This window comes from Rhinoraja longicauda, chromosome 15 (genome assembly GCF_053455715.1).
Source record: "Rhinoraja longicauda isolate Sanriku21f chromosome 15, sRhiLon1.1, whole genome shotgun sequence".
Lineage (NCBI taxonomy): Eukaryota > Metazoa > Chordata > Chondrichthyes > Rajiformes > Arhynchobatidae > Rhinoraja > Rhinoraja longicauda.
This window is the reverse complement of record NC_135967.1, coordinates 2,463,551-2,482,660: the sequence shown is the minus strand read 5'-3', so window position 1 is coordinate 2,482,660 and position 19,110 is coordinate 2,463,551. Positions and strand designations below refer to the sequence as shown.

Sequence of the window (19,110 nt, the reverse complement as noted above, 5' to 3'; positions counted from 1 at the left end):
GTTACTGATTGTGGATGATCAGCCATGATTACAATGAATGACCTACATTGTCCAGACCTATAGTGTCCGGGCCTACAGCATCTGGGCCCACAGTGCCCCCTGGGCTTAATATGGGATAAGGGTGGTCCCGTACGGGACAAACCAATTTAGCCCGAGTAATAGTGATTTACCAGTAGCAGAAAGATATGGCACAGCGTTTTACATAAATACCAATATTTTTTATCTTACCTTTCACTCCTTATTAAGCAAAACATAAGTGCAATTATCCCAGCGAGGGAAATCACAGTGATGTACGTGCGGATTACCTCTTTTGAATCTTCTGCAAGACAAAATAACAAATTCTCTTCTTTATTTTGGATATTCTTAATGTTTCTTCTATACATTTCCGGTTGTCTTCAATTCTTTAACCCTATCCCTAAATAACAAATTTCCCCGACGTTGATCATTATTCAGGATGGAACCTGGGTCTCTGGCACTGTCAGGCAGTTGCTCTACCTCTACGCCACCACACTAGAATCAGTCTTTAAGGGATCACTGTAATAATTGTCATGACGGTTGGAGATGCTGGGCTTTGGAGCAGCCCAAGACCTCCTCCCCCTCCTCTTTCTCTCCCACACCACCCCCTTCTCCAACTGCCCTCTCCACCCCTGTGACCCACCTGGACTCTCGCCTATGTCTCCCCACCCCTCCGCCCACTCCTACATTCTTCCCTCTGGCTTCACAACTCTTCAATCCTGAATCACACCTTCCTCCTTTATCTCTGGCCTTTGTTCCAACCATCTGCCGATCAAAACCCCCCTCACCTGTGTCTACCTGTGTGCCTGCCTCTCCTCTCTTCCAGATTTCCCCCCCCCCTTACAATCAGGCTGAAGAAGGGTTATAGCCTGAAATGTCACCTATCCATGTTCTCCAAAGATGCTACTGACCCACTGAGTCACTCCAGGACTTTGTGTCCTTTTGTGTACACCAGCATCAGTAGTTCCTTGTTTCCAGTGATGATAGACACAAAATGCTAGAGTAACTCTTGCATTCACTGGAGTTTAGAAGGATGAGAGGGGATCTTGTAGAGACGTATAAAATTATGAAAGGACTGGATAAGCTAGATGCAGGAAAAATGTTCCCAATGTTGGGGGAGTCCAGAACCAGGGGCCACAGTCTAAGAATAAAGGGGAGGCCATTTAAAACTGAGGTGAGAAAAAACTTTTTCACCCAGAGAGTTGTGAATTTGTGGAATTCTCTGCCACAGAGGGCAGTGGAGGCCAATTCACTGGATGAATTTAAAAGTGAGTTTGGATAGAGCTCTAGGGGTTAGTGGAATCAAGGGATATGGGGAGAAGGCAGGCACGGGTTACTGATTGTGGACGATCAGCCATGATCACAATGAATGGTGGTGCTGGCTCGAAGGGCCAAATGGCCTCCTCCTGCACCTATTTTCTATGTTTCTATGTTTCTATGAATGGTGGTGCTGGCTCGAAAGGCCAAATAGCTTCCTCCTGCACCTATTTTCTATGTTTCTATGTAACTCAGTGGGCCAGACAGCATCTCTGGATAGAAGGAATGGGTGACATTTTGGGTGGAGATCCTTCTTCAGATTTTCTACTATTGGTTCCCAGCAGCTGCGGCATCCATGTTACCACAATGGCTTCAGCATAAAGGATTTATTAACATTTTCTTAAGATTTTGTCAATGGCTTTACCTGCGTGTTTAATTTACCTGTTTGGGTGTCATTTCTCCCCCAGTAAACAGGGAGGCTCCACTCACTCCACAACTTAGTGGTGCCACAGTATTTGTTCACCTTGCTTTTCACTTGAAAGGTGTAGAGCTTCTCCGGATCCACGCTTGGCAAATTGAAGTTTGTTTGCTGCAAGACAGAGGCTTTCTGTGGGGAGAAATGATGAAACAATTAGAACGTGGCAAATCTGATGACAAGTTTGAGATCTACATACAAAACCCCATGACTTTGTAGCACTAAATACAAAAGAGAGTGTGGATGGAATTAGAAGAAAGACAGACGAGCTCCATGGGTCAAACAGCACCTGCAGAGGCAAAAGCCGAGATCCTGAATCAGGGCGGAAGCCAACAGGATTAACAAACTCATCAGGAAGGCCGACTCCGTCCTGGGGGTGGAGTTGGGTTCATGGGAGGTGGTCTTGGAGGGGAGGATGCTCCTCAAACTGCGGAGCATCTTGGACAATCCATGACACACTGGTCAACCTGAGGAGCACCTTCAGCAACAGACTGGTCCCACCAAGATGCAGCACAGAACCCCACAGGAGATCCTTCTTCCCTGTGGCTATCAAACTGTACAACCCCTCCCCCTTCTGTGGTGGGGTAGACTAAGACTGACTCCCTTCTCCCCCCCCCCCCCCCCATCCCCAATCTTTGTACATCCCAAATTCTTTCTACCTCTTGCTTTAATTCAATGTTTTCTGTATTTTGTGTTTTATGACTGGGCAGATCAATTTCCTTCCTGGGATAAATAAAGTCCAATGGTATCGTATTGTATCATATCGTATCACATCATAGAGGGAATTGGAACGATTGCCACCATTAGCAATATAGGAAGTTGGGGTGGCTTGGGCATGGGATGGAGGCAGGTGGGTGATGGGCTAATGGAACATGAGCGGGGAGGGAATGGGAACGGTGAACAAAGAGAGAAAGAGAACAAGGAAGGTGGGAGTGTTAGTGTGCATGGGAGGATCACACTGGTGATACGAGTCACCCAAAATTGGAAAATTCAATATTCACACCATTGCGTTGTGTGCCACCCAAGTGGAATATGAGATGCTGTGTGTAGCAATGGTAACAGCCAAGAACACACTGGTTGGTGTGGGAATAAGGAGGGTTAAATGAGACGTAATGAAAAGTTCAAGATGACCATTGTGAACAGAGTGTGTGTGCTCCACGCACGGTCGCTTAGTCCATGCTTCATTTCAACAATGTAGAGGAGGCCACATCAAGAGCACCAAATATAGTGGACTGTCAAAGAATGACTAGATAACCTAATGTACATTGTTTGCAGCTTAGAAACATAGAAACATAGAAAATAGGTGCAGGAGGAGGCCATTTGGCCCTTCGAGCCAGCTCCGCCCTTCATTGTGATCATGGCTGATCATCCACAATCAGTACCCCGTGCCTGCCTTCTCCCCGTACCCCTTGATTCCGCTAGCCCCTAGAGCTCTATCTAACTCTCTTTTAAATTCATCCAGTGAATTGGCCTCCACTGCCTTTCTGTGGCAGAGAATTCCACAAATTCACAACTCTCTGGGTGAACAAGTTTTTTCTCACCTCAGTTTTAAATTACCTCCCCTTTATTCTTAGACTGTGGCCCCTGGTTCTGGAAGCTTAACCCCATGTTCACACCAGTCTTACCTTATCAGGGACATCTTCTTTCCCTGACCTATCCCACAGATTAACAAACCCTAGATTAACAAATTAACAAGCTTCCATTCTCCCCATCCCAGTTCAGAAGAAGGACCATTAACTCTGTCTTCCCTGAGGTTCCTGCTGAGAATTTCCAGTACAATTTATTATTTTTATTTTTATTGTTTTGCTTTCGATTTAGAGCATCTGCAGCTTTTTTAAAATTTTCATTAGTTTAGTTTAGTTTAGTTTAGTTTAGAGATACAGCATGGAAACAGGCCCTTCGGCCCACCGAGACCGCACTGCCCAAAGATCCCCGCACACTAACACTATCTTACACAGCAGGGACAATGTACACTTATACCAAGCCAATTAACCTACAAACCTGTACGCCTTTGGAGTGCATTGTTACTGAGGATCTAATTCAGTGAAGGAATTAATTTAGAGCATCTATTTTTTTGATTTCCATTAAAATGAGCCAAATTTTGCTCAATAACATACATGTATTTAAAGGCAAGTTGTTGAAAGAAGTCAACAACCTATTAGGCTGGTTCAAGTTGGAGCCATTGGATGTGAAAATAAATCTCCCTTGATTTGGCCTCAACATGTGGGTGGGGTACATTTTCCTGCATGTTGAAAATAACAGCAGAATGTTTCATTATCCAAAAAGTTATAAAATTATTGTTAACGATAACATGGAAATGCTTAGTTTTGTTTAGTTTGGAGATATAGCGCGGAAACAGGTCCTTCGGCCCATCGGGTCCGCGCCGACCAGCGATCCCCGCACATTAGCACTATCCTCCACACTAGGGACAATTTACAATCTTTACCAAAGCCAATTAACCTACCCACCTGTACGGCTTTGGAGATGTGGGAGGAAACCGGAACACCCGGAGCGAACCCAAGCGGTCACTGTTGTGATATTGCAAGGACTACTTTGTGTATCACAGGGACTACTTTGTGTGCCCGCGTAGTAACATGTATATATGAGAATGACGTGATATTGGTGGGCACTCTGGTTCCAGGTGGCCGTGGAATAAACAGCCTGGATTTAAGCTCCAGCTTTCAAACCTTTTAAACATGTGTGCTTGTGGTCAGTCCAGAGTCATAACAAAGGTATAACAGATACCGGACCATGAAGTACAGCGGTCACGGGGAGAATGTACAAACTCTGTATACACAGCACCCGTAGTCAGGATCAAACCTGGCTCTCTGGCGCTGTGAGGCAGCAGCTCCACCTCTGTGCCACCATGCTGCCCATGAAGTCACTGTTAGTCTGGAAGTCACTGCCACTGTGTACCTGCCATTCCTTGTCCTTGTTATTCCGGTACCTGACTTCAAACTCCAGGCAAGTGACTATTGGCATCGGGGACTCCCAGCTCAGGAGGAGCTCGCGGTTTTTCGTGGCGTTCACCACCAGGTTCCCAGGAGCAAAGGGTTGCACTGAAAGATAGGAATTGAGTTTTGTCCCATTACACAGTTGCATGTCACAGCGTGATTCTTTACAAAAGAAAATGATAGTGTAGCAGGACTGAAGCGAGAGCATTCAAGCTTCAAGAGCCCGCATCATGGTCAAATTCAGCACAAACGTTTGACATTGCAATGTCCTTCTCAGTAGGATATGAAAGCAAATCCGTGAAACTATTAAATGACTGCCCTGGCACCTGGACTATTGATCTGTATACATGTTTCATCACGTGGCATCTTGGTGATTTGAATTAAATAAGTTTGAAAATAAAGCTGTCATCAATAATCAAGATCTACAAACTTTCAAGTTGTTGACAACTTGCCTGGTTAAGGAATGCACAGAGAACAGTACAGTACAGGGACAGACCCATGGCCCACAATGTCCATGCTGCCTAGGGTTGCCAACTGTCCCGTATTAGCCAGGACATCCCGTATATTGGGCTAAATTGGTTTGTCCCGTACGGGACCGCCCTTGTCCAGTATTTGGCCTGGGGGCCGCAGTAGGCCCGGCCACTGTAGGCCCGGACACTGTAGGCCCCGACAGTTTAGGTCAGGACGCTGTAGGCCCAGACACTGTAGGCCCAGACACTGTAGGCCCGGACACTGTAGGCCCGGACACTGTAGGCCAGGACAATGTAGGCCCGGACACTGTAGGTCAGGACGCTGTAGATCAGGACGCTGTAGGCCCGGACGCTGTAGGCCCGGACGCTGTAGGCCCGGACAATGTAGGCCAGGACAATGTAGGCCCGGACACTGTAGGTCAGGACGCTGAAGGCCCGAACGCGGTAGGCCCGGACGCGGTAGGTCAGAACGCTGTAGGCCCGGACGCTGTAGGCCCGGACACTGTAGGCCAGGACAATGTAGGCCCGGACAGTGTAGGCCCGGACACTGTAGGCCCCAACAGTTTAGGTCAGGACGCTGTAGGCCCAGACACTGTAGGCCCGGACATTGTAGGCCCAGACACTGTAGGCCCAGACACTGTAGGCCCGGACACTGTAGGCCAGGACAATGTAGGCCCGGACACTGTAGGTCAGGACGCTGTAGGCCCGGACGCGGTAGGTCAGAACGCTGTAGGCCCGGACGCTGTAGGCCCGGACACTGTAGGCCCGGAAGCTGTAGGCCCAGACACTGTAGGCCCGGGCCGGCCGCTGTAGGTCAGGACACTGTAGGTCCGGAGGCCCAGGTGCCTCATGGAGGTTGCGTGTGGCAACCCGCCTCCCGGCCCGGACGGCCGCCATTGGTGGAGCGTGAGCAGGTGGCCGCTGGCTGGGTGTGGTCACGTGGGGCACGGGGCGGTGACGTCACCTTGTCCCTCATTTGGGAGTGAGAAAGTTGGCACCCCTAATGCTGAATATGATGCCAAATTAAACTAATCGTCTCTGCCTGCACGTAATCCACACCAACTGTAACATAACGTCCACTACCCAAGAGATTCCCTGCATATCCTAGTGCCTATCTAAAAGCCTCTTAAATGCCACTATCCCATTTGCCTCTGGCAGAACCATTCCAGGCACCCAGCACTCTCTGTGTAAAAAAGTTACTTCTCACATCTGCTTTAAGCTTTACGCTGCAAGGAATAATTTCCTAGCCCGCACTCCGTGCCTCTAGTCCTGGTAACATCCTCATGAATCTTCTCTGCACTCTTGTCAGTTTAACAACATCCTCCCCAAGGCAGGGTGACCAAAACTGAACACACGACTCCAAAGGTAGACACAAAATGCTGGAGTAACTCAGCGGGTCAGGCAGCATCGCTGGAGAGAGAAGGAATGGATGACGTTTCGGGTCGAGACCTTTCTACTGTCTGAAGAAGGGTCTCGACCCGAAACGTCACCCATTCCTTCTCTCCCGAGATGCTGCATGACCCGCTGAGTTACTCCAGCATTTTGTGTCTACCTTCGATTTAAACCAGCAGCTGCAGTTTTTTTCCTACACTACTCCAAATGCAGTGTGGGATCACTGAATTCACAATGATTTGCCCGGTCCAGTCGTAGCGTTTTAAAACGTTATTCAAGCACAACAGTTACACGGCATCAGAGCAAAGCGTTAAGGTACCTGCAAACCTGAATTAAAAACTGAACACATCATAACCAACAAAACAAAGAAACAATGGAGCTGTAACTCAAACAATGAAGACTAGACATGACTAGAGGCAATGACACTGGACAATTCACACAGAACGTCCGAAAGACAAGCTTCCTGATCAATATAGGGTGATTATAGACAATAGACAATAGACAATAGGTGCAGCAGGAGGCCATTCGGCCCTTCGAACCAGCACCGCCATTCGATGTGATCATGGCTGATCATTCTCAATCAGTACCCCGTTCCTGCCTTCTCCCCATACCCCCTAACTCCGCTATCCTTGAGCTCTATCTAGCTCTCTCTTGAATGCATTCAGAGAATTGGCCTCCACTGCCTCTGAAGCAGAGAATTCCACAGCTTCACAACTCTCTGACCGAAAACGTTTTTCCTTATCTCAGTTCTAAATGGCCTACCACCCCTTATTCTTAAACTGTGGCCCCTTGTTCTGGACTCCCCCAACATTGGGAACTTGTTTCCTGCCTCTAACGTGTCCAACCCATTAATAATCTTATATGTTTCGATAAGATCCCCTCTCATCCTTCTAAATTCCAGTGTATACAAGCTAGTCGCTCCAGTCTTTCAACATATGACAGTCCCGCCATTCCAGGAATTAACCTAGTAAATCTACGCTGCACGCCCTCAATAGCAAGAATATCCTTCCTCAACTTTGGAGACCAAAACTGCACACAGTACTCCAGGTGCGGTCTCACTAGGGCCCTGTACAACTGGAGAAGGACCTCTTTGCTCCTATACTCAACTCCTCTTGTTATGAAGGCCAACATTCCATTGGCTTTCTTCACTGCCTGCTGTACCTGCATGCTTCCTTTCAGTGACTGATGCACTAGGACACCCAGATCTCGTTGTATGTCCCATTTTCCTAACTTGACACCATTCAGATAATACTCTGCCTTCCTATTCTTACCACCAAAGTGGATAACCTCCTAGAAGTGATTGATGCCCTTTGAAGACAGCTATCCAGGATGAGAGCCGCAGGGGATAAATTGTGGTGCCGTTGATACCTCACTGTTCACAGCAACCCCAGAGATGTCCTTATCCTAGACTTCACAGAGACACAGCTTTTGCTGCCCCCTGTCTTATCAGAAACAACAATCCTGGGAGTCCACCTTGTACCAAGCCCCACAGGATAACATTTCCGCTCCAAGGGGGCAATCATAGTGAACTTTAATCCCTTCTCTACAAGCCGCTAATTCCATCAATAATGTGCAAGCTCCAACAGCAGCCTCATCAATGTTTAGTTTAGTTTAGTTTAGAGATTCAGCGCGGAAACAGGCCCTTCGGCCCACCGGGTCCGCGCCGACCAGCGATCCCCGCACACTAACACTATCCTACACCCACTAGGGACAATTTTTACATTTACCAAGCCAATTAACCTACAAACCTGCACGTCTTTGGAGTGTGGGAGGAAATCTCGGAGAAAACCCATGCAGGTCACGGGGAGAACGTACAAACTCCGTACAGACAGCGCCCGCAGTCGGGATGGAACCCGGGTCTCCGGCACTGCGAGCGCTGTAAGGCAGCAACTCTACCGCTGCGCCACCGTGACCGTGAACGTCTTGTACAACTGTAACATAACATCCCAACTACTATACTCAATATCCTGACTGATGAAGGCCAATGTACCAGAAGCCTTCTTGACCACCCTGACCACCTGTGATGCTACTTTCATTGAACTATGTACCTGCACTCCTTGATCCCTGAGCTCTGCAACATTCCCTAGAGTCCTTCCCTTAGAAACATAGAAACATAGAAAATAGGTGCAGGAGGAGGCCATTCGGCCCTTTGAGCCAGCACCGTCATTCATTGTGAACATGGCTGATCATCCACAATCAGTAACTTGTGCCCAGCTTCTCCCCATATCCCTTGATTCCACTAGCCCCTAGAGCTCTATCTAACTCTCTCTTAAATTCATCCAGTGATTTGGCCTCCACTGCCCTCTGTGGCAGAGAATTCCACAAATTCACAACTCTATGGGTGAAAAGGTTCCTTCTCACCTCAGTTTTAAATGGCCTCCCCTTTATTCTAAGACTGTGGCCCCTGGTTCTGGACTCCCCCAACATTGGGAAAAAAATTCCTGCATCTAGCTTGTCCAATCCTTTTATAATTTTATATGTTTCTATAAGAAACCCTCTCATCCTTCTAAACTCTAGTTATGAAGGCCAACATGACATTAGGTTTCTTCACTGCCTGCTGTACCTGCACGCCAACTTTCAGTGACTGGTGTACAAGGACACCCAGGTCTCGCTGCACTTCCCCCTTACCTAACCTGACACCATTGAGATAACAAGCCTAGTCTTTTCAATCTTTCCTCATATGACAGTCCCGCTATCCCAGGGATCAATCTCGTGAACCTACGCTGCACTGCCTCAATTACAAGGATGTCCTGCCTCAAATTGGGAGACCGAAACTGTACACAATACTCCAGATGTGGTCTTACCAAGGCCCTATACAACTGCAGAAGAACCTCTTTACTCCTATACTGAAATCCTCTCGTTATGAAGGCCAACATGACATTAGCTTTCTTCACTGCCTGCTGTACCTGCACGCCAACTTTCAATGACTGGTGTACAAGGACACCCAGGTCTGGCTGCACCTCCCTCTTACCTAACCCGACACCATTGAGATAATAATCTGCCTCCTTGTTTTTGCTGCCAAAGTGGATAACCTCACATTTATCTATATTATACTGCATCTGCCACGCATCTGCCCACTCACTCAACCTGTCCAGGTCACCCTGCAACCTCCTAACATCCTCTTCGCAGTTCACACTGCCACCCAGCTTTGTGTCATCCACAAACTCACTAGTGTTACTTCTAATTCTTTCGTCGAAATCATTAACATATATGGTAAACAGCTGCGGTCCCAACACCGAGCCTTGCGGCACTCCACTCGCCACTGCCTGCCATTCTGAAAAGCACCTGTTTACTCCAACTCTTTGCTTCCTGTCTGCCAACCAATTCTCTATCCATGTCAACACTCTACCCCCAATACCATGTGCTCTAATTTTGCTCACCAATCTCCCGTGTGGGACCTTATCAAAGTCTAGATACATTACATCCACTGGCTCCCCTTCATCCATTTTACTTGTCACATCCTCAAACAATTCCAGAAGATTAGTCAAGCATGATTTCCCTTTCATAAATCCATGCTGACTTGGACTTATCCTTTTACTGCTATCCAAATGCACCATTATTACCTCTTTAATAATTGACTCCAGCTTCTTTCCCACCACCGATGTCAGGCTAACTGGTCTGTAATTCCCCATTTTCTCTCTTGCTCCTTTCTTGAAAAGTGAGATAACATTAGCTATCCTCCAATCCACAGGAACTGATCTTGAATCTATTGAACATTGGAAAATGATCACCAATGCGTCCACTATTTCTAGAGCCACCTCCCTGAGTACCCTGGGATGCAGACCATCAGGCCCTGGGGATTTATTAACCTTCAGTCCCATCAGTCTACCCAATACTATTTCTCGCCTAATGCAAATTTCTTTCAGTTACTCTACCCCCCTAGATCCTCTGTCCTCTAGTATATCTGGGAGATTGTTTGTGTCTTCCTTAGTGCACTTCACTGTACAGATCCTGTCCTGCTTTGACTTCCTAAAATACAACACCCTGCATTTATCTGCATTAAACCCCATCAACCACTCCTTAGCCCACTTGCCCAGCTGATCAAGATCCTATTGTAATTTCTGATAACTGATTTTTCCGATATATCAGATCAGGCCCGGGTGATTTATCAGCCTTCATATGCCGTAGGAGTTCTAGCACCTACTTGACCGTAATACGGACTGCCCTCAATACATCACTGTTAGGTGTTCCAAGATCCCTTGTCTTCTCCTGTCTTCATGTTTTTCTCCACGATTAAATCAGAGGAGAAATACTCATTGCAGACCTTGGCCATCTCCTGCTGCTCAGAGTCGACCACCTTGGTTTCTGAGTGGCCCTATTCTCTCGCAAGTTACCCTCTTTCCCTTGATGTACTTAAAAATCTGTATTTTCCTTTAGATAATCTGCCAGAGCTATCTACTGCCCATTTGAACCATCCCGATTTCCTTCTTACGAAGGTTCCTCAGCTTCCAAAACTCTTCCAGGGTACAGATGATCCCAGCTGCCCCATGCCTTCTGCTTTTTCCTGGACAGAGCCTCAAATTTCTCCCATCATCCAAACTTCCTTACTCCCACCTGCCTTGCCGATCAGTCCAACTGATATACTAACAGTCTAACTGTCATACTTGCCCTGAATTCTGTTCATCACACTTTCCGGATCTTCCTTTGTCTGCAAAAAACTTGCTCCAATCAACTTGACCAAGTTCTTGTCCAATACCATCAACATTGGCCTTCCCCAATTCAGAACTTTAACTTGTGGGCCATCCTGTCCTTATCCATAACTATTTTAAAACTGTGTAGGAAAGAAAGCAGATGCTGGTTTAAATCGAACATAGACACAAAATGCTGGAGTAACTCACCGAGACAGTCAGCATCTCTGGAGAGAAGGAATGGGTGACGTTTCGGGAAGATGTGGCCTATAGTGGGATCCCATTGGAGGTGGCCAAAGTTTTGGAGGGTTATATGTTGTACGCGATGGCTGATGGGGTGGAAGGTGAAGACAAGGGGGACTGTTATGTTGCGAATGGAGGGAAGGGGAGCCAGAGCAGAGATGTGGGATATCGAGGAGACCCTAGAGAGAGCCTCATCTATAATGGAAGAGGGGGACCCCCGTTTAAACACCTTCCCATCACCTCCCCTTTCTGCGTTCCGCAGAGACCGTTCCCTCCACAACTCCCTGTTCCACTCGTCCCTTCCCACCCAAACCACCCCCTCTCCAGGTACTTTCCCCTGCAACCGCAGGAGATGCAACACCTGTCCCTTTATCTCCCCCCTCGACTCCATCCAAGGACCCAAACAGTCTTTCCAGGTGAGGCAGAGGTTCACCTGCACCTCCTCCAACCTCATCTATTGAATCCGCTGTTCCAGATGTCAACTTCTCTACATCGGTGAGACCAAGTGCAGGCCCAGCGATCGTTTCGCTGAACACCTCCGCTCAGTCCGCCTTAACCAACCTGATCTCCCGGTGGCTCAGCACTTCAACTCCCTCTCCCACTCCCAGTCTGACCTTTCTGTCCTGGGCCTCCTCCTTTGTCAGAGTGAGGATCAGCACAAATTGGAGGAACAGCACCTCATGTTTCGCTTGGGTAGCTTACACCCCAACGGTATGAACATTGAATTCACTAACTTCAAATAGCCCTTGCTGTCCCTCTCTCTCCGTCCCCTCCCCCCTCCCAGTTCTCCCACCAGTCTTACTGTCTCCGACTACATTCTATCTCTGTCCCACCCACTCCCCTGACATCAGTCTGAGGAAGGGTCTCGACCCGAAACGTCACCCATTCCTTCTCTCCAGAGATGCTGCCTGTCCCGCTGAGTTACTCCAGCATTGTGTGTCCACCCACTAGTTTAAAGCTAACAGAATTGTGGCCACAGCCTTATCGGCTCTCCCACTGACACCACAGTCACATGCCCTTCCCAGTTTCTGAGGAGTAGATCAAGCTTTTCCTTTTCCCCTTGTAGCGCCATCGACATATTGCCTCAGGAAACTTTCCTGAACACATTTGACAAATTCCACCCCATCTCAGCTCTATGACAGTCCCATTCTATATTTCAAAAGAGTCATAGAGTGATACAGTGTGGAAACAAACCCTTCGGCCCATCTTGCCCGCGCCAGCCAACGTGTCCCAGTTAAAAATTAAAATCCTCTACTATGACAGCCCTATTAGTCTTGCAGCTGCCTGCAATCTCCAATCATTTTTGTTCTTCTAATTCCCATTAGTCATACAGTTATAGAGTCATAGAGTGACACAGTGTGGAAACAAACCCTTTGGCCCAACTCGCCCACACCGGCCAACAATGTCCCAGCTACACTAGTCCCACTTGCCTGCACTTGATCCTGGAGTAACTCAGCGGGTCGGATGGCTCGAAACGTCACCGATTCCTTCTCTCCAGAGATGCTGTCCGACCCGCTGAGTTACTCCAGTTGACGGCATCGCTCCAAGCCTTACTACATCGATCCTGAGCTGTCAGGATACCAGGTCTGAAGGTGAGAATTGAACAAATTGTGCATCTCCTTGGCTCAAGTTCAGACTTTTAGTTTAGAGATACAGCGTGGAAACAGGCTCCTTCGGCCCACCGGGTCCCGCCGACCAGCGATCCCCGCACACTAACACTATCCTTCACCCACTGGGGACAATTTTTACATTTACCAAGCCAATTAACCTACAAACCTGCACGTCTTTGGAGTGTGGGAGGAAATCCCGGAGAAAACACACGCAGATCATGAGGAGAACGTGCAAACTCCGTACAGACAGCACAGCACCGTAGTCAGGATGGAACCCGGGTCTCCGGCGCTGCATTCGCTGTAAGGCAGCAACTCTACCGCTGCGCCACCGTGACCGCCCTAAGAGACTTGGAAGTTGCAAGATGGCGTGGGACCCTCTGCTTGCTGTCCCAGAGATCTGTTGTACTCATGTATAGTATGATTTGACTGGGTAGTACGGAGAAGAAGCATTCGAATGTATCTCTGTCCACCTGGCAATAATAAACTCAACTCAACACAACTCAATAAAACATTCTTTGGTGACTTTGACTTTACCCATGCTGCCAGCCTGCGTGTTATTTACAAACACTCTTACCTTGGTTCTGGAGCTGAAACATTTGAGGTCCTCTTGAAATATCTCCTGAGCCATTGGATCCATTTCTGAAAACGTAAAAGTCTTTGAATTGATGAGTCATCCCGGCTGAGAAGTTGCATCCTACGTTGTAGTCTCGCTGCTGGATGTAGCTCTTGCACTCCTGTACTGGTTCAGGCTTATACCTGCAACAAGCAATATTTTTTCAATTATGAGTGGGAAATTAGAAACTGCAAAAACGACATTTCTTAAATTATTTAAAGCAAGGAAGACAGAGTAAAAATGTACACAGATCACACCGTATCCACACTGAGCATCATTCACCCGTTCATGCTAGTTCATGTGGCAAGGTGGCACAGCGGTAGAGTTGCTGTCTTACAGCGTTTACTAAACTAAAATTGGTAAATGTCCCCAGTGTGGGACGAATAAAGGAATATATTATTGTTATTATTGTTCGATCCTGCTTACGGGTGCTGTCCGTACAGAGTTTGTACGTTCTCCCTGTGACCTGCATGGGTTTTCACCAAGACCTTCGGTTTCCTCCCACACTCCAAAGGCTTGTAGGTTAATTGGCTTGCTGTAAATGTATATTGCCCCTAATTTTAGTAGATAGTGCTAATGTGCGGGGATTGCTGGTCGGTGAGGACTCGATGGGCCGAATGGCCTGCTTCCGCGCTGTATCTCTGAGCTAAACTAAACAAAACTAAACTATGTTATCCCATTTTCACATCTCTGGCCAACACACTGGAGGCAATGAGGTCAATTAACCTGCAAATCCGCACGTCTTTGGAATGTGGATGGAAACCAGAGCACCTGGAGAAAACCCACCAGGTTACAGGGAGAACGTGCAAACTCCACAGACAGCAGCTGAGGTGAGGATTGAACCCAGGTATTTGGCGGTGTGAGGCAGCTGCTGCTGGGCTGCCTATTGATCAGCCCCTATTGATCCCCTCTTTACAGGAACGTAAGAACAGAAAGAAACAGAAGCATAAATAGCCACCAGGAAGCTCTAACCTGTCCAGCCATACAACATGATCAAGGCTAGTACATACAGGTGCCAACTCCTATTCTGTGACACTAACCCTGTCATCCTCAATTCCTTGATCTTTCAATTTTACCTATTTCCATCTTAAATATATCTGACGATCTGACCTCCACCACCCTTGGGGAAGAATATTCCAGAAATTCAATGTCCTCTTTTGGGCGGTTACGGTGGAGCAGCGGTAGAGTTGCTGCCTTACAGCGAATGCAGCGCCGGAGACCCGGGTTCCATCCCGACTACGGGTGCTGTCTGTACGGAGTTTGTACGTTCTCCCCGTGACCTGCGTGGGTTTTCTCCGAGATCTTCGGTTTCCTCCCACATTCCAAAGACGTGCAGGTTTGTAGGTTAATTGGCTTGGTAAATGTAAGAATTGTCCCTAGTGGGTGTAGGATAGTGTTAGTGTGCGGGGATCGCTGGGCGGCGCGGACCCGTTGGCCTGAAGGGCCTGTTTCCGTGCTGTATCTCTAAACTAAACCAAACTAAACTAAACTAAAAATATGACATTTCTACACACTTCAGTTTGAATAACTGGCTTCTTACTTTGTTGCTATGTCTGCTGTTCATAACTCTTCCACAGTGGTCCATCTCACTACCTGCTCTGTCAAGACCCTTATCATCTTACCTACATGAATAAGGCCCCCTTCATTTGTCAAAACTCCTAGGAATACAGAGCCAAACTAGTCTGGCCTCTTTTGCTAAAACATCCTCTCATCACCTGAATGACAGGTGAATTTCCTTGTGACTGCCTCCATTACTACCATATCTTTTTTGAGATAAAGTGACCAAAACTGTGCACAGTGTTCCAGTTGTGGCCTCACCCAAACCCTGTACAAAACCTGCAGGGGGGAACTGCTGGTTGACACAGAAGATAGACTCTGGAGTAACTCAGCGGGAAGGCAGCATCTCTGGTGAGGTGATGTTTCGGGTCAAGACACTTCTTCAGACCTTCAGTTTTTGCACTGGAACGTTTAGATCCCTTAGAACATCACACATTTTCATAATCTCTCCATATTTAGACAATGTTCCATTCTTTGTACTGGTGAATTATCTCACATTTACCCACATTAAACTCCATTTGTCAGACTTTTTGACTGTCTGTCTGTCTGTCTGTCTGTCTGACTGTCTGTCTGACTGTCTGTCTGTCTGTCTGTCTGTCTGTCTGTCTGTCTGTCTGTCTGTCTGTATATCTGTCTGTCTGTCTGTCTGTCTGTCTGTCTGTCTGTCTGTCTGTCTGTCTGTCTGTCTGTCTGTCTGTCTGTCTGTCTGTCTGTATATCTGTCTGTCTGTCTGTCTGTCTGTATATCTGTCTGTCTGTCTGTCTGCCTGTCTGTCTGTATATCTATCTGTCTGTCTGTATATCTGTCTGTATATCTGTCTGTCTGTCTCCATTAAGGAATCACATGTCCTCCCACCCTCCCCTCCAACATATTTTTGTAATATTTCAACACTTCAAAACCAGAGCACAATAACTAATCTCCCGGTCACATCTTACGGGCTTAAAGACTGATCCCAGCTATGTCCTCTTTCCCTTGCTACTCATCACCTCAGCCTAAACGGATTGCACATTCCAGTCCACCACTTCTATACCACGACACAACACTGCTCTGACACCTTGCTTGATTAGCTCCTTCCCCATTAGACTGTTCTTTTGAAACAGCCTGGAATATTGAGCTCATACGAGGAAGAACGTCCTTGCTATTGAGGCAGTGCAGCGTAGGTTCACGAGGTTAATCCCCGAGATGGCAGGACTGTCATATGAGGAAAGATTGGAAAGACTGGGCTTGCATTCACTGGAGTTTAGAAGGATGAGACGGGATCTCATAGAAACGTGTAAAATTATAAAAGGACTGGACAAGCTAGATGCAGGAAAAATATTCCCAAAGTTGGGGGAGTCCAGAACCAGGGGCCACAGTCTAAGAATGAAGGGGAGGGCATTTAAAACTAAGGTGAGAAAAAACTTTTTCACCCAGAGAGTTGTGAATTTGTGGAATTCTCTGCCATAGAAGGCAGTGGAGGCCAATTCACTGAATGAATTTAAAAGAAAGTTAGATAGAACTCTAGGGGCTAGCGGAATCAAGGGATATGGGGAGAAGGCAGGCACGGGTTACTGATTGTGGATGATCAGCCATGATCACAATGAATGGTGGTGCTGGTTCGAAGGGCCAAATGGCCTCCTCCTGCCTGTATGTTTCTCTGCTTCTACTCAACTACCTTATTGTAAGTGCTACATTGAAACTATATTGTTGAGCTTTGTTTTTGTTTTAGTCTTTAGCTAACTCTGCATTTGCTCTGTGCTTCATTCTTTTGCTGACTCTTTCTGCCCCTTCATGTCACTCCCTCACTATTTTATGCCACCGCGCTCACATTTCCTCTTGATTTATTCTTCCCTCCACTAATTTAGTTGAAAGCCCTGTCTATAACTCCGTGTATCATCCATTGACATGATTCTCCAGGGCACTGGTCACAGCATGATTCAGGTGAAGCCCATCCCAATTTTCTCCTTACCTGGTGCTCGTGCCAGTGTCCCATGAATTGGACCTCATTTCCGTCCACACCACACTTTGAGCCATCATTCACCTCTCTAATGCTGTTTCCCCTTCCTCGCGTGCAGCTCCATTACCACACCCTACCCTGACTGGCAGCATCCCCAATTTTCCAAGATTCTCCTCCAACACCCGAGTGGCCTCTGCCCCTTTGATTCAATCACCAACTGCACAACCAATCTTTAATCAAAGATCCAGTCCAATTCTATCCCCAGTTGTCCAATCCTATTTCTGACTGAAACCCCCCAATTAAGAGCAGATTTGACCCCCATCCAAGGATCCAATCTGACTACATTGGCCTGATCTGACCCTAATTCAACTCCTCATCCTTCAAAGAGATCATGATCCAATGTCATACCAAAATGGCTGACTTGACCTCTGTAACTGTCCAGTACCCAGGTTAGACACAAAATGCTGGAGCAACTCAGCGGGACAGGCAGCATCTCCGGAGAGAAGGAATGGGTGACGTTTCGGGTTGAGACCCTTATTCAGACTGAGAGTCAGGGGAACGCAGGACACGGAGATAAGGATGTTTAAGATGTGAAAACAAAACATCAAAGGGGATGGGGCTCAAGAACACGTAGAATAGATCATTGTTAGCTAGGAGAGGGTGACAACGAAGCACACAGAGATAACATTTAATCAGGGGTCAATCAGACTAGTCGGAGAACTAGGAAGGAGGCGGGATGGAACGAGAGGGGAAGCAAGGGTTACTTGAAATTAGAGAAATCAAGTGGCAGCGTATTCATGCAAGTTCTTGCAGCAAATGAGAAGGCATTCATGTCAACATAAGAACATACACCAATGAGCCAAAACATTATGACCACTGACAGGTGAAGTGAATAACATTGATTATCTTGTTACAATGGCACCTGACAAGGGGTGGGATATATTAGGCAGCAAGTGAACAGTCAGTTGATGTGTTGGATGCAGGAGAAATGGGCAGGAGTGGAGACCCTGAGCGACTTTGACAAGGGCCAAATTGTTATGGCCAGACGACTGGGTCAGGGCATCTCTGAAATGGCAAGGCTTGTGGGGTGCTCCCGGTCAGCAGTGGTGAGTACCGACCGACAGTGGTCTGAGGAGGGACAAACCACAAACCGGCGACAGACAGGGTGTTGGGCGCCCAAGGCTCATCGATGCGCGAGGGCAACAAAGGCTATCCCGTCTGGTCCGAATTGACCGAAGGTCTACTGTGGCACAAGTCACAGAAAATGTTAATGGTGGTCACGGGAGGAATGTGTCACAATACACAGTGCATCGCACCCTGCTGCGTATGGGGCAGCACACGGAGGACCAACAGCATATTAGGCAGGTGGTCATAATGTTTTGGCTCATCAGGTCATAATGTTTTGGCTGATAATTGGATGCATGATCCATGGTTCTGCTGGTTACTGAGATCATGGTCAATCTGTTATCTCAATTCCACTTTGGTTTCAATCTCATTACTGTTGAGAAACACCCTGTGTGCTGTGTTATATTTTGGTCGGAAGAATGAGAGGCAATGTAACCTTGAAGGTGCAATTCTAAAGAAGACAGAGATCTGGGAGGAAGATATGCATTGTATGTAGCAAGGGAGATTAAAGATGTACTGAAATAGGCACATGGGCATCTGCATTTTATAAATAGAGGCATGGAGTTCAAGAGCAAAGAAGTCATGCTAATCCTTCATTAAAAAACTGGATCGGGTCCAGCTGTGGATGAAAAGGCTTTGGAAAGGGTGTGGGAAGGATTTTCCAAAAGTATACCAGGAGTAAAGAACTTCAGCTATGTGCAAGGACTAAAGTAGACAGGCTTGTTCTCCCTCAAACAGGAGAGGCTGCAAGGAGATTTGATAGAGGAATTTACAGTTGTGAAGGGTACAAGTATATGCAGAGTAGACAGGGAAAGACTGTTTCCATGGTCATGAA

General features: G+C 47.2%; 1 protein-coding gene across 3 annotated transcripts in view; it reads right to left on the bottom strand.

Moving 5' to 3' along the window:
• The window catches only part of LOC144600317 (cytokine receptor common subunit gamma-like), a 58,993-nt gene that overhangs the window by 10,172 nt on the left and 29,711 nt on the right, over positions 1-19,110 (bottom strand). For all 3 annotated transcript variants that reach the window (XM_078411883.1, XM_078411885.1, XM_078411884.1), the window contains exons 3-6: positions 13,619-13,800; positions 4,664-4,806; positions 1,714-1,879; positions 229-319 (exon numbers count right to left, since the gene is read on the bottom strand). In XM_078411883.1, the coding sequence (XP_078268009.1) occupies positions 229-319; positions 1,714-1,879; positions 4,664-4,806; positions 13,619-13,800 (582 nt within the window). The remainder of the gene's footprint in view (positions 1-228; positions 320-1,713; positions 1,880-4,663; positions 4,807-13,618; positions 13,801-19,110) is intronic.